The 14,721-nt window shown below is 34.9% G+C and overlaps 1 protein-coding gene across 2 annotated transcripts in view; it reads left to right on the top strand.

Moving 5' to 3' along the window:
- The window catches only part of LOC109035280 (uncharacterized), a 250,496-nt gene that overhangs the window by 73,385 nt on the left and 162,390 nt on the right, over positions 1-14,721 (top strand). For both annotated transcript variants that reach the window (XM_072302795.1, XM_072302794.1), the window contains exons 8-24: positions 25-179; positions 918-1,113; positions 1,830-2,036; positions 3,174-3,320; positions 3,679-3,843; positions 4,402-4,575; positions 5,242-5,443; positions 6,163-6,380; positions 7,209-7,349; positions 7,906-8,070; positions 9,223-9,352; positions 9,815-10,182; positions 10,834-11,103; positions 11,764-11,925; positions 12,771-12,988; positions 13,444-13,552; positions 14,382-14,603. In XM_072302795.1, the coding sequence (XP_072158896.1) occupies positions 25-179; positions 918-1,113; positions 1,830-2,036; positions 3,174-3,320; positions 3,679-3,843; positions 4,402-4,575; positions 5,242-5,443; positions 6,163-6,380; positions 7,209-7,349; positions 7,906-8,070; positions 9,223-9,352; positions 9,815-10,182; positions 10,834-11,103; positions 11,764-11,925; positions 12,771-12,988; positions 13,444-13,552; positions 14,382-14,603 (3,249 nt within the window). The remainder of the gene's footprint in view (positions 1-24; positions 180-917; positions 1,114-1,829; positions 2,037-3,173; positions 3,321-3,678; positions 3,844-4,401; positions 4,576-5,241; positions 5,444-6,162; positions 6,381-7,208; positions 7,350-7,905; positions 8,071-9,222; positions 9,353-9,814; positions 10,183-10,833; positions 11,104-11,763; positions 11,926-12,770; positions 12,989-13,443; positions 13,553-14,381; positions 14,604-14,721) is intronic.

The raw sequence follows: 14,721 nt of genomic DNA, 5'->3' as shown, positions 1-14,721 counted from the left end.
TGTTTGTTTGTCTATGTTTTCCAGATTGAAGAAAATACAAAAGCTCTTCAATTGCTCAATACTAGAACAAGTAGCATCGATAGCTTATCTTCCATAGATTACTCATCCGAGTCTTCCCGCAAGTCTGGTCTTGGGGCACGTAAAGCTCTCCTAAAATGGGTTACCGATGTACTGCCCAAGTAAGCTCTTCACATATGCGTTAGATTCTATCCTATTTCATTTTTAATGAATTATGTTGGTCTCTAATTTTTACTTACAAGGTCCTAATACGCTGTTAATTCAAATGATTTAATGAGTCATCAATTCATCAACAATATATCGGTACTTAAATCTCTGAGCCAATCGACGGTGTAAGTCGGCAATCACATAACTCGGTTTGCGATGTAGCAGATTTCCTGTCATACTTTATTAAACGGGAAACTACTCAACAGCAACTCTTTAAAACTGCCGTGATTTTTCTTCTCGATGGGAAGAAAATTCTGCAAAAACTTATAGGAATGATGTCAATTTGTTCTTCTTTAAAAAAATAACATAGAGGCGGAGATTTTCAGACACTGCAAACAAGTTATGTGATTGCCGACTTACACCGTCGCAATGTAGTTTATCTTAGAGTAAGCAGTGCAGTTATGAAATGAAAATTCAGGGGGACATAATTTAAAGATCCAAGATATATGTTAATAGAAACAGATGAAAGTTGAAGGTCCTAAAAATTTTAGATCAAGCTTCTCAAATTATTTGTAATGAGAATAATTAAAAAAAAAATCCTAAAACTCACCTTTTTCATTACAAAAATTCCTCTAATTGAATCCAACAGTACTAATTAAAAATTATTTTTCATATACAGGATCTATCTAAAATTACGGTATCATTGATTCCAAAATAGCAATAAACTCATTAATTATTTCTGTTTTGATTAGGGATCTCAACTTAGACGTTCGAGATTTTGGACCAAGTTGGAGAGATGGATTTGCATTTCTACACATGATTAACACAATTCAGACTAACCTAGTGGATTTAACAACTCTAACGCGATCATCAAATTTGTCAAGACTGGAAACCGCTTTCAGCGTTGCTGAACAAGATTTAGGAATCCATAGACTTCTCGACCCTGAGGTAAAATAAAAAATCATTCCACTTTTGATCTTTTAGTTCTACTTTTAAAACCATTATACTTTGGAGTTGTTGTACATTAAACACATGGACACACTGATTATAAATTGATACCAATCAACTTTGAGGTGTCAAGTGTTCGCCAGAATTTTTATTTCAGTTTGATTTTGAAAGAGGAATTTTTCATCTAGGAACCATGTTGAGGCGGAATTTTTGTACGTCCAAAACAGATTTTTTTTTGCCTTTATAAACTTTTCTCTATTTTACTTTATGGGCTGGTGAGAGGAGGGCAAAATTCAAGTTGCCTTTAGCCATAACTTAGTGAAACTACAATCTGAACCAAAGACAGGAAGAAAAGATGTATGAGAAAATTCCTTTGACAATAAAAATTGCCTTCAACAAAACTAACAGATTGTGTTTCTTTTACTGTCTTCAGATTGCTTAGAATAAATAATTTTAGTATTTACATGATAATAAGCTTGAAATGGAAGGATTTTAACATGTCTATTACGGTTTAAAAGTGCTGCATTCAAGTAAAATTTTAGTCGATTTTCACTCTCCTAGGTTTGGATGTTTATTTTGATTTACATTGAAGGTGATAAGTAGAATTTCATACCCCAATATAGGTCTGCCCTTTGGTGTGAGGCAAAAGTGTGTTCAGCAGAGAGATGTTACGATGGTAAATTTTTGTCTTCACTCCGTTTTTAATGTGATCCCAGGATGTTGATGTGGATAGACCGGATGAAAAATCGGTCATGACGTATGTTGCTCAATTTTTGCACAAGTACCCAGCCTTGAAGAATGAGTCGGGAGAGTCATTGTCTTTTATTCAAGCTGAGTATAATGATCTCGTTCAGTGGCTGTTGGAGCGAACTCAGTACCTTCAACATCTCCGTGAAAGTAATTCAGTCCCTGGGGATTATCCAGTAAGTGGTTTTACTCGGCCCCCTGTCTCAGCTAATGCCTACTTGTCCATCTAACCTAACCTGCTCCTTTGCATTTAATACATTTTCACTTTGACTCCTCGTAGAATTAAGTAAAATTAATTTAACCTCTTCCTGTAGATAAATTATTTCAAAATTAAAAGTAGATTTCAATATATTGTAGCTTTTTAGTCCTGAAAATCACAGTACAGTCCACACTAACACGGTCAACCCTTTCCCATATTATTTTGGTATCATCGCTGCTCTTGTACTTTCCTGTCGCGTAAGTCTTTGCATCTCACCCAAAGGGCCTGCTTTCTCCTGATTATTTTACTTCATTTTAATTAATCTCTACTTAACCCATGTGTAATATATTTTTCATTTAAATGTATTTACCCTCAGCTTTTAGAGGTAAGGATCTAAGTAGGTGATCTGATCTCGCTATCTCTCTGATTGGAGCGTTAATTCAACCTTGATGGAAAACGAATTGAGCCTGCATTGAAATGATTTCATTACATAAGGATGATACTGTGTAAACTTAATAGTGCACCAAAAGAAATTAAGTCAAAACCTGTATTTTTCAATGCTTGAATGAGAAGTGTTTTGAATTATTGGTGGTATATTGTCACTCTTAGATAAGCAGATATTGAAATTTTGAAAATGAAAAGTTCATTCGAGCCTTTGTACATCCATAGGAAAATGACAAAAAAGCATCATTGTGCCTAATATTTGGGATTAAAATTAATGTAATTTCTAATTATCAATGTTAGCCTTCCTTATCATTCTATCTTTCTTGTCATCGATTTTAAGGGTAGGTAATATTTAAATCTATCATAACAAATTGAAATCACAGTCTTATAACTTATTTCTTAAGTGAAAATTTATCTACTAATCCCAGGTGCAACTTGATGGACAATGTGCAATGAATGTAAACTAACTAATGCTAAGGACATTCTAATTTTATTTCCTACCCATATTTATAAGCTTGTGTGAGGTAGCATTGCAACGTTCTCTCTCCAAAGTTTCATCTCCATAGTTAGTCTGAAACATTAGAATTTTGAAATATGATTTCTAAATTTGGTCTTGGTGATCAAAATTATTTATTTTTTTTTTTGCTAACAATGTGCTCTCACTTTTCAGGAGCTGTCTGAATTTGAAAATGAAATTTTTAGGAAAGAAGTAACTATGAACAAATTGAAAAATTTAGTCAACTCTGAAGGAAGTATTAGCATAACGCCTGATTCTTGGCTTCGGGTACAACAGCTGCATCGACTTCTAATTTCTCAGGTAATCATATATTTTCGCAACAATTTCTCTCTTGAAAGAAAATCTGTGCTCTGTTGAGCTTTTTCTTTCCATGAAGTATTTGTCAGTTTTATACTCAGTCTGTAATTTATACTTATGTCAGAACAGTCGTTGGCAAAATCACCAATACTCTGTCTAATATTATATGGGTACAATGATAACATCATGCTGTCAAATTTCTTTCATTTGCACTTACATGAGTCTTAGTGCTTCGTCTCTTTGATTGAAGGTTTCAAATTTTGTTGATGATCTCACCTCACTCAAACATTCTAAAATACAAAAGTGTTTTGAATGATTACTCAAAAATACCTTGTATGAAATATTCTTATTTAATTGGTAGGTACGATTTTGGAGGTATATCTTGGATTCACATTTACCACCGCCTTTGAACACAATCGGAGCATGGCTATATCATGCTGAAGAGTTGATTGATTCTGATGACATTCCAGCCCAAATGAATGAACAAACAGCTTCAATTATCAGTCGCAAACTAGAAGAACACAAGGTTTGTAATACTATGTAATCACCATTGAAAATGTTTGAGTTTTCTGTTTTTTTTATTTTTTTTTTGACAATTTATGTGTTCCCAATTTTCCAAACTGAGTCTTGGATATTTTAAGAATCAAGGAGCTCTATGAGACTTCCCATTCTTAGAAAATGCAACCCAGACTTTAGACCATTAGTGCTAGAGATCTTTCTCCGTTCTCACAGTTGAAACTTTATTTTTTTGCTTGGTCCTGATTTCTTCATTTTAATTTTAGCCCTATGACAGGTCTATTCTAAATTCGATTGAAAAAAGCAAACTTGTCAAATATAAAATGAAAGTTATACATAGATCACCACGATTTGAATATCACCGTCGAATTGACAAGACATTTTACTAGAGTGACATCAGTGCCATTTTTTGCTTTTTGGGATCGCCAGTGAGGTGGTCAGTGTGTTAACTAAATGGCTGAAAGTGCTATTGCAGTTTCGAATTTTATTTCCTCTCACCCCTTGCATGATTATTTATTGCACTATTATTAACATACGATGTATTAACTCAATCTTAATTGTGTTGTAGAAATTTTTTGAAGACCTTCCTGCAAGAAAAAGTGAGTTGGAAGCTGCCTTGCAGTCTCCTGTGATACTGAGCCAAGTGTCAGAACAGCAATTAAGTCATTTTGTCACTCGTTTATCGAATGTATCTGTACTGGCCGCGCAAAGAAGAATTCGTCTGAAGTATTTAGAACACAAGGTAAGAATACTTTCTTGGACTTAACCTCCTCTAATTTTAATTCTAAAAAACACACATAAGTGTTAAATTCCCAGAATTAATGTGAAAATTTCTTCATGGGTCAAGTATTCTGGGTTTTTTCTCTGGATTTTAATCCATTCAGGATTTTTCCAAAGACCTATATTAAAAATTAAGCTAACCAGTGAAATAAACTTTGCAGGCAAGGAAAAAAAATTTACATTTAATGAATAATTATGCCGTATGGTGGAGAGCTAGGTATTCTACTCCAACAGAATGATTTAGAACTCTATTGTCTATTCTACAGACAGATAAACATTTAAATAGTTTCCTCCATCCTTGAATTAATTTGATAGGATTGGTGAAAGGGATCTTTGACACGAGAACAAGGCAATAACCCTGCAACAGAGTTGTAGTTATGAAGGTTTTCTCCTAAAAATTAAAAGTTTGAAGGACCTATAAGTCCAGTTCTAAATTTCAGATTTTATTCAAGCATCAACGTAGTTATTACATTAAAACTGTCTCCTGCTGGAGATTTATAGAGCTCACTTTACCGCGCGTAATTTCATGGCACACTTGCTTCATCTCGTCAAACTTTTGATAGAATGAGCTTAATTGAGCTTACAGTCTACTTAATGCTGAACCGATGCCAAATCTTTCTGTTTGCAGTGCTGCCTAGTAGCATTCTTAAACTTAGCAGAGAATAAGTTACGAGCGTGGACTGTCAAGTATGGGCGGGAGGAGCATGTTGAACAGCTGTTGGATCAGTACACAAATTTCGTGTCCCGCAATAAAATTTTTCAGGAGTTCAACAAGGCGTACATTGACATGCAGCATGTTATAGAAGAATATAAGCAAGAATGCAACATTGGTAAATTGTCTCCCCTTCATTTTTAATCTCTCAATTATTTACATACGAATCAATGGGAAAATTAAAGGAAACTCATATCTTGATTGTGTTTTTTTGAAATTTCGTATTTAACTTATTTTTTTTCTCTCTCTTTTTTAAAAGACTTATAAAATGGGGAAAAAAGTACACAACCAATATTTCTGATTAAAAGTTTTAGAAAATATTCTCAGAAGACGAACTAAACCTGTGTGAAATTCCTCAGCAAATTCCATTTCTTTTCTTTCTCTCTCATCTCAATTAAAATTAAAATAGCTTAATGAGGAGGTATCTTTGTTGCTTACAAAGAAAGAGATTTTTTTGTATTTATCATTACTCTCTCAGAAATTAAGTAGGTACATTATTAGTTTTAATGGAAAATGTAAGTATCTCAACTTGTGTTTCTTTGAAAACTGAAAAAATTTCTGAATGTATAGTTTTCGGTCCTTTTTATAATGGATTTTTTTAAATTAGCAGGTAATAGGATCGTTGTTACCTTATGTTTGTATTTAATTTGGTGAAGGCATCATCATTTTCTTTAAAAAAATCCTTATCTTTCCCCTCTGACACTTTCATTCTTCAATACCCATTTTTCCTCCAATGCCGGTCAAATATTTTTCCATAAACCAATTTTTCAGTAAAGTCACCAGCATTTAGAATTGGATTTGTTGGTTTTACATTGATCAATTTTGTTATTTTTGCAGATGCTCAAGAAAGATTAAGTGCTGACAGATTTATAGAAGAAATCGGAGAGCGATGGAGGAGTATATCCATAGAACTGCGATGTGTGCAAAGTATGCTAGAAGAACTGGTCCTCAATTGGAAACGTTGGCACAGTTTGAAATCTCAACTTGAATCCTGGCTAAATAATGCCAAAGTCAAATTAGGTCAATCTGAAGATGATCGTTTAGAATTTTTCCAGGTATAATGCATCCACAGCTTTGTCTTCCAACTCTTTGGAATCTTTACAGACTTCAAATTTTTTTGTAAAAATGTGATTGTTTGTTCTATCATTGTCATTCAGGATTAATTTCCTTTTTCAGGGTGGTTAGTGACCTGAAAATTTGAAAAGTCAGCGAGAGTAAACGTCTAACTGGGAGAGTTGCAAACGACCATGCAAGAATTTTCTTTTTCTTTTATTTATTTACTTTTTTTAAACTTAGCATTTATTGTCCTTCAAATATATGAAATGACAATATTCAATACAAGAATGTGACTTTTTGCATACTGACGGTGAAACTGCAAAAATGCGTTTGTATATCGGTTGCTGTGTTTCACAATCTCCGCTCCCGTTTTATTTTCAAGAAAGCGACCAAACCAACATCATAGCTTGAAACTTTACAGAATATTCTTCACACAGAGAAGAATAATTACCAAAATTTTCAAAAAATTATGTTTAGTAGTTTTCTAAGTAAAAACTAAAGTATGACAGTAAGTCTGCAACGCCGCAAACTGAGATACGCAATTCTGCAATTTCACCATCGATATCCTCCTAGTCCTTTGATAATGAGCCCCACAGTTCTCTCTTCCAGCCCGTAGTGATTTTTTCCTTTGCTTTGGAAAGGGCCCCTTACTGGTACTTGGCACAGAGCCATGTTCATTTCTGTATCACTCTTGATTTAGACCAAAAAATCAGGGAAAGGCAGGGAGATGGAAAATCCAAGGTTCAGGAAGAAGGGAAAGAAAATTTTGCTAGGCACCTTGCTTTTCATATTTCAGTCTGTCTGTAAATCTAATTTTTTTTGTGCAGGATATTAGTGTATGGAAGGAAAAGTATCAGCAGCTTGAAGAGGCCGCTAACTTCCTTACAGCTACTTGCGAAAGCAGTGTAGCAGCAGAAGTTAAAGACCAATTCCAATCAATCAGTTTGCAATGGGACAGCATTTTCCCGGTGAGGAACGTCATATTTAACTCTGGACTGAGGACTTAAAAAGTCCATCATGAAATGGAAAAAAATTAATCGCCCTTCTCATCCTCTCATGTATATTGTTCCTCAGCAATCTTAGCACATATTTCAAAATGATACTGCTTCAGAAAATTGTAACTTAAACAATGGATACTGAAGATGTTCATGGTGAATGAAATGAGTTTGCACAGTTTTAATGGTTATTGTGATCGACACTTCTGAGGAAATAATTGAAGAAGTGATTTTGGAATTAGAGAAGGGAGAGTCAATAGTCTCTGTCGCTAGAATTGCAGAGAAGTAAACAGGGTCGGCGAGTGGCCTACAATTAGTGAACTTTTAAGAGCCAAATTAATGAGATGTAATTGAGATATTTCTAAAATATTGGTTTTATGCAGGTGGTACCAAAATATAATACGATTCTAATGGTTGTGAACCAATTTCCAGGATATATGTTGATGAATTTTTGTTTAGTATTTGCCTTTTAATTCTCAGCGCATTTTTATCAATTTTTGCTTACTTTTCTGTCTTTTTTTTTTTTCAGCATGTGAAACAGTACATGCACTCAGGTGATATACTCAGGAACCGTAAATCCTATCGCGCTGGAGTTGAAAAGTTGCAGTCTTGGATGCGGCATGCTGAAGATGTTTTATCCTCTCCCAATCTTACGTCAGCTGATAGTATTAAACAGTATGGACAGCAACTACAAGTATGCATCCCTTTCTCAACGTTTTTCTATTACTGCCTGCAAATAGTTTATTCCTACAGTTCGTTGAACTGTTGCGCATGGTAAAATTACATTAAAAATGGTCCCAGCGGAGAAATGATGCTTCTTTTTGCTGGGTCCTTCAAAGTTGCCAAGTGTTCTTTACCGCGGCATCCAAAAGCTGAGTAAATTCAAAAGAAATGAGAGCACAGTTTAGACCTTCTTTTTGGCTACCCTAATTTTTGGGCGCTTCTGGGTACCAGATGCGCCCTTTCCAGCCGTTCGACTCCCCCGATGTAACATGTACTATACTACATACCGTTTTGCCTTATGGGTAATGACGCCATTCTGGTACACCCGGGAAAATTTGATTTTCTTCTTCATCTGGTATTCGTAAAAGTTTTCGTGAAATGTTTTGCTTTTAAGCATAACAATCTCGCACGGACGTGTTACCTGGTTAAACTATTTTGGGGATTCGTTATTCTTAAATGCCTCATATTCGAGGTTGTAGTTTCAGATTGATTCGAAAAAATCACGAACAGTCACGTGATCTCTTCATTTTAGTGACGTATTACTGTGCTATTTTGTGATTGGTTCATTTTCTCAGCGCAGCATCGTCAAGCGTCAGCTGTTTGCGGCTCTGGGTTGAAGGTTTAAGGTTATGTCAGAGAGAATAGAAAGTTAGAGGCCCGACTCGATGCTAGGTAATTGAAACAGATGCGCTCGCAGCGCGCTCGCTGGCAAGGTACGCAACTACTATTTTCTATTGTTTTCCAGAGACTAGCGGCGGGTATGTTACTGCCGGACCACCTTCACGTAGGCAATTTGTAATACATCGTCCGTCCGCAATACTCTCGCTTGGCCGTATGAAAACGTTCCTCGCATGCGCAGTGTTAAAGAAGCGCCCTTCAACGCTTTGGCGTTGGAACTGCTTGTTTACTTATCTCACAGTTACTGTTAAAAAAAGTTGGGAAAATTACATTGAACTTAGTTCACTTAGTATATGTACTTTCAAATGACACGTCAAAAAAAGTTGCCCTAACCATTAGGAAGTCAGAAAAGTTTTGAATTTATGTGCAGTGAATCAGTAACGTAGTTTAGTATACCATTTAAGCTTCATCTTATTCATTGACTTTAAACTTTTTATGATTTTAGGAGTTGCAGTTGCAAGTGGAGGATATAGAAGAACTTTTTAAATCAATAAGTAAATCTTTTCAAGGTTTGATCCAAGATCTATCTCGAGAAGAAGTGGACCATATGATGGACACTCTAAAAAAAGAAAAAGGTTTGAAGGAATTCTTATTTCACTTCCTCTATTTTATTACTCAATTATTGCATTCAATAATGATACAATGCTATTCCTCTTAGTATCACGATAAAAGTCAGATACTCGATAAAGAAAACATTTTCCATTTTTCTTTACCACCATTGAACTTTTACTAAAACCAGCAACTACATCGTAACTTTTCCTATTAACCACCTATTAACCTAGGTAACTATGTAGTGAACCATTAAACTACAACCCAATCCTTTACAATTTATGATATTCCTTCAGGCTCTATTTTTGGAGTTATTGTAAAATATTTGCTCATCAAATATTATATAATAATTCCAAATGCTCTACGGAGTGATTTGCTAGAGATTTTAAAAAAAGATTTCAAATTCTGAAACTATCAATTTTTTGTTGAATTCTTCTACCTGTGAAATTCATGTTATTTGATATGTTTTTTCTTTTTTGCCTGTACAGAAAGTCTAGTCAGAATCCGTGCGTTGTTACCCATACAATTGCACGCATTCCATCAGATTACAGTGCAAAATGAATCACTAGAAGCTGGTCATGCAGAAATAAGTCAGTGGTTACAAAAGGCCGAGGAGTTCCTTTCCACAATGACCCCTCCGAAAAGTAAAGATGAAGCCCAATCCCAACTGGAGAGACATAAAGCTTTCTTTGCAAGGACACTTTATTACCAGTCGATGTTGAATAGCAAGAACAAAATGCTTCAAACAATCATGCAACAAAATGAAAATGTCAAGACTCAAGATGTACTGGAGAGAATGACAGGGTTGAACACACGATTTCAAGAAGTCACGCAACAAGCACAGAGTGTTCAAATTGTAAGTATCCTGTCCATTATTTAGCATGCCTTGAGGTTGTTAGGTCTACTCGGTAAATATATATCCTCGTCTTTTTTTTCTTAATTATTATCATTATTTAAGTGTATTAAGGTATTCCAGGTGGTTCATTTCCCGCTGGACCATTACACCAGTACTTATCTATCAGTGCTTCTTGGCTGAAGTCTTTTTGGTAATTTTGCTGGTTTTAAACCAACTAAACCAACCAAACTACACCAACTAACCAACTAAATGTAGAGATTTTTAGACCCTATTCTCTTGAAGAGTATTTGAACAATTTAAAAATTTTGTGTTGATTTTCCTCTCTTAAAGGAGCGTTCCTTGGATTTTAATGTGTTGAACTATGTCCAACCAACTGTTGGCTGTTTCGTTTTCAGTAAATTGAAAAAAACTCATCGATCTCTCCAACTGCACAGCCTTTTGAGGCAATGATGTGAATTAAAATTGATTCGGAGATCAGTCATATTTCGTTTGTTGCCATCTGCGTTTAATGACTATAGTCATTAGACGCAGATTTTTCAAATTTGAAAAATTTGCATAATTGACTATTAGTGGGTTACTGTTCGTGTTTCCATATGTACATGATTTCGTGTTTTTTCTCTTTTTTCATTTATTTTCTTTTGTTTATTGCAGAAACTCCAAGATTTAATCCGGAGTTGGCACAATTTTGGTGAAGTCACTTATGTAATTAAGGAATGGTTCAAAACCGCCAAAAAACTGATGGACGATAAGTCTGTAGAATCTCAGGAAGCTGTAGAAATGCACAAGAAATTTTTCCAGCACATCAATGAAGATTGGATGCGTGATTTAATTAGTATATCCCAAGACCTGAAAGCATCATTACCGGAAGAAGAACATGAACTCATCTCAAACCAAGTAGAGACCCTTACATCAAAATGGAAGGTGATGTGAAATTTTTTACTCTATCATTCCTGAGAGAGAAGTTTTCAGTCATTGTCACTTGTGCCTGTCGAAATAAATATGATTAAACAGGGTGTCTAGCATCAGGATTTTCCCGATTTGCCTGATTCTATCAGGATTTGAGGCTAATCAGGATTTAATTCCGATTTCATCAGGATTTGAGGAAAAATCGGTCGTAAAATCAAAATTTGAGAAAAGTCGGCTGTCCGATCGGATTTTTTTATCAAGCTATTTTTGTGAAGTTACATTCACCTAATTTTTCTTCGCAAGAATGAGGATTTGATCAGGATTTGGAAAAATTATGAAATCAGGATTTCATCAAGATTTTTGAAAATGAAAAAAAAACTAGACACCCTATTAAAATATAATAATTATGAATAATCTATATCCATGACGTTCAATATAAGTCGTTTTTGAACTCTTCTCTATCATACAAAATCCATACTGTACAAATATTATGAGATCAAATGACTATCAATTCTTTATTCAATGTGTACAGATTGCTCTTAATAACGTTAGGATAATATCAATTTAAATTTGCCTATGTTTCCAGAGAAGTTCATAAATACCTATTTTACATTCAAAAATTTTTCCAATCCATTCAAATTGCGCTAATAGTGTTCTTTTTAAAACCTCTTGCAGGAAGTCTTGACAGCAGTTCCTCAGCATATAATGCGCCTAGAGTTTAGGTTAGATGAAGCAGCTTTTAGTCAGCTTATGAAAGAAATGGACAAAGAATTAAATTATGAATTACAAGCACTTAACAGAAATGAACACCCTGAAACTCTATTAAACAGGAACAAGGTGAGAATTTTTTTCCTCCCTGTTGTTATACCAGATGATTTCATGAAAGTAATAAATGAAATGGAATAAATCTAACCCTTTTCTCTGAGAGTAGCTGATGATGCCTATTATTTTTTTGTGTTTTCTTTTTTGATTGCCTCCATTTTAGCGTTTTATGGTTCCTGTGTTAATCACTTGTAGGGGATGATAGCTCTATTGTAGAGCACTAGAAGAGAGCACTGAACATGTATGTAGTTCTGCCCATTTGCTTTGGAAATTTTATTTTTAAATACGATTTGCCAGTGAAATTCAGTAAAATTGGATGAAAAAGGATGTATAATTAAATCGGTGTATGCGAAAACGTCCGATGTCCAATTTGTGACTTCCACGTATCAATTCGCTAGCTGGGAGGGTTGGGTGAGGCAAAGAGCCCTTGCTACTTGTCCTTGTCCAGCCTTCTTGGCGCACGCTGAGTGTCCAGCGCACACTATCTTTGCGCGCTCAAAATCGGACTTTTCGAATTTTTTTTGGAGTGTTTCCAGGGAGCATTGGTAAAAACAAAAAAAAACAAGGGTCTAATGGATTCATCTATAGAGTTAGTACGAATTTTTTCAGCTCGATTGGAGGCGGCAGCTTGGGAAGCTCCCCTTGTAAGTAAAATCAAACGTTTACGAAAGAAATCGATCTTATTCATTAGTGCTGAGGGGCAAAAGAAACCACTGCAATTATGAAACCCTGTATTGGACAACAGACGTTTTCGCATAAGTCAATTCAGTTGTGGTTAGCAGAGAGTTTATTTTTCTGTCAATCAGAATTTAACAATTTAAAATTTTTGTATTGCTTATTCATGCATGTTCTTTTTTCAGCAAATGTTTATGAATGAACAAAGGATTAATCAAGTAAATCAGTATTTAATGGACATGGGAAAAATAAGTGCAGCTTATGTTAGTCATGGAGGAGATTCCTCATTGACAGACGCTTTCAATCAAGCAACCAATCAGTGGGAAGGAACTCAACAGAAAGCCGAAGCTGTACGTCTTCAGTTGCAAAATGTTCCTGATTTATGGTCTACTTATCATCTCAAGTAAGATATGGTTTCCTTCACAGCTGTATTTTTTATGTCTTGATCAAGTATTTAGGCTTAATTTTAACGTTTTGTAGTATTTTAAACCTCAAAAACCATGGCAAGATATCATCATCCCCCGCACAAAAGAATGTACTTTGTCTGCGCTGCTTCTGTATTTCTACGGACATGTTATTTACTTGTCAGAGAAGTGTCCGACAAATTAGTTAGAAAATTCCGAAGTCTTCTCTCAAGAGGATAAGATTAAAATCACCAGAAAATTGAGAAATACTGAATCAGCAAAATTAAGGTATGTTTTTTCGTGTGGAAGATCCTGATAAGTAACAGGAAATATTTGTAGCTCTCTTTTGCAATGGTTTTGAAGCTTTCATCATATTTCAGTATTTTTTTTTTATTTTTGATTAGGAACTAAAAAACCCGTACATTCAATTCTTTTCTTTTTCCTAATCCTCCAGATTCAACGAAATGACTAGCTGGATGGATGCGGTGGATGCTAGTATCAGAAATATTTTGAAAGAACTATCTACTGCTGAAGAATTTGAAAAAGAAAAAGCCATCTTCCAGGTAACTCAAAACGATACTTTAACTACTGGTAGATATCATAACATTGCTTCCAATATACCTCACTCTTTTCAAAGAAGTCGTTAGAGGATTTTTAATGGAGGAAAATGAAAAATTCTCTGATATTCACAGTTTGTTTACATGAAAATACAGTAAACTTTTGTCCTTAAGTTTTGTAAAACAACATTTTTCTGGTAATAACCTGCCACAGCAATAAAGAAAAATGATTTCATAGTCTTGCTGCAACTAAATTTTATTCTGAGACACTTTTTTATACAGGAGCATCATTTGGAGGGTTGGGGGTATGGGAGGGGGATGGAGAATCACCTGCCCCCAATTTTAATTAATTTTACAGCATTTTAGCATAATTTTTCGAAAGACCTTCCCCCTCTCCTCCAGAAAATTGCACCTTGTCTGAGCAAATGTTATCCTTTAGCTGAGTTGATCCTCCTGCTTCGATATATTGACGGTGTAAGTCAGCAATCACATAACTTGGTTTGCGAAGTCGCAGACTTCCTGTCATACTTTATTTTTTAAACGGAAAACTACTCAACGGCAAGTCTTCAAATCTGCCGTGATTTTTATTCTCTGTGCGAAGAAAATTCTGCATAAACTTCAAGGAATGATGTCAATTTGTTCTCCTTTAAAAAAATAACATAGAGGAGGAGATTTTCACACACCGCAAACGAGATATGTGACTGCGGACTTACGCTGTCGATATGTAGTATACGTCCATTAAACTTGATATCTGAAGTCTTGCGTCCCTAAGAAACTTTATCCTTGCTATTCTCTGAGTATCAGTCTTTATTTACTTGCATTTTTTTTGCCCTAGAATATTTGTCAAGATGTCAACAGCAAAAGAGATGAAATGAAATGGTTAGTGCAAACGCTAGACTCACTATGTCCCCATCAAACACATGAGTGTGATGCAGAGCAACAAAAATTAGAGGATTTAATAGCCAGGTATAAATCATTAATTCCGTCCATCGAAATGACTGTGACTAAAACAGAATTCTACACAAAATGTTACTCGTATCGGAGAGAGGTCAAAGAGGTAAGTGATTCAACAATTTTTATATTTCTTTTTCTTTTATCTTTGCTCTTTTATTCATGTCTTTCTGTGAAGGTAGTTTATCTCTTAATTAAGTAGAAATCTTAGGAACTAAGAATAA

Source organism: Bemisia tabaci, chromosome 7 (genome assembly GCF_918797505.1).
Source record: "Bemisia tabaci chromosome 7, PGI_BMITA_v3".
Lineage (NCBI taxonomy): Eukaryota > Metazoa > Arthropoda > Insecta > Hemiptera > Aleyrodidae > Bemisia > Bemisia tabaci.
The sequence above is the reverse complement of the archived record's forward strand: the minus strand, read 5'-3'. Positions and strand labels throughout refer to the sequence as shown.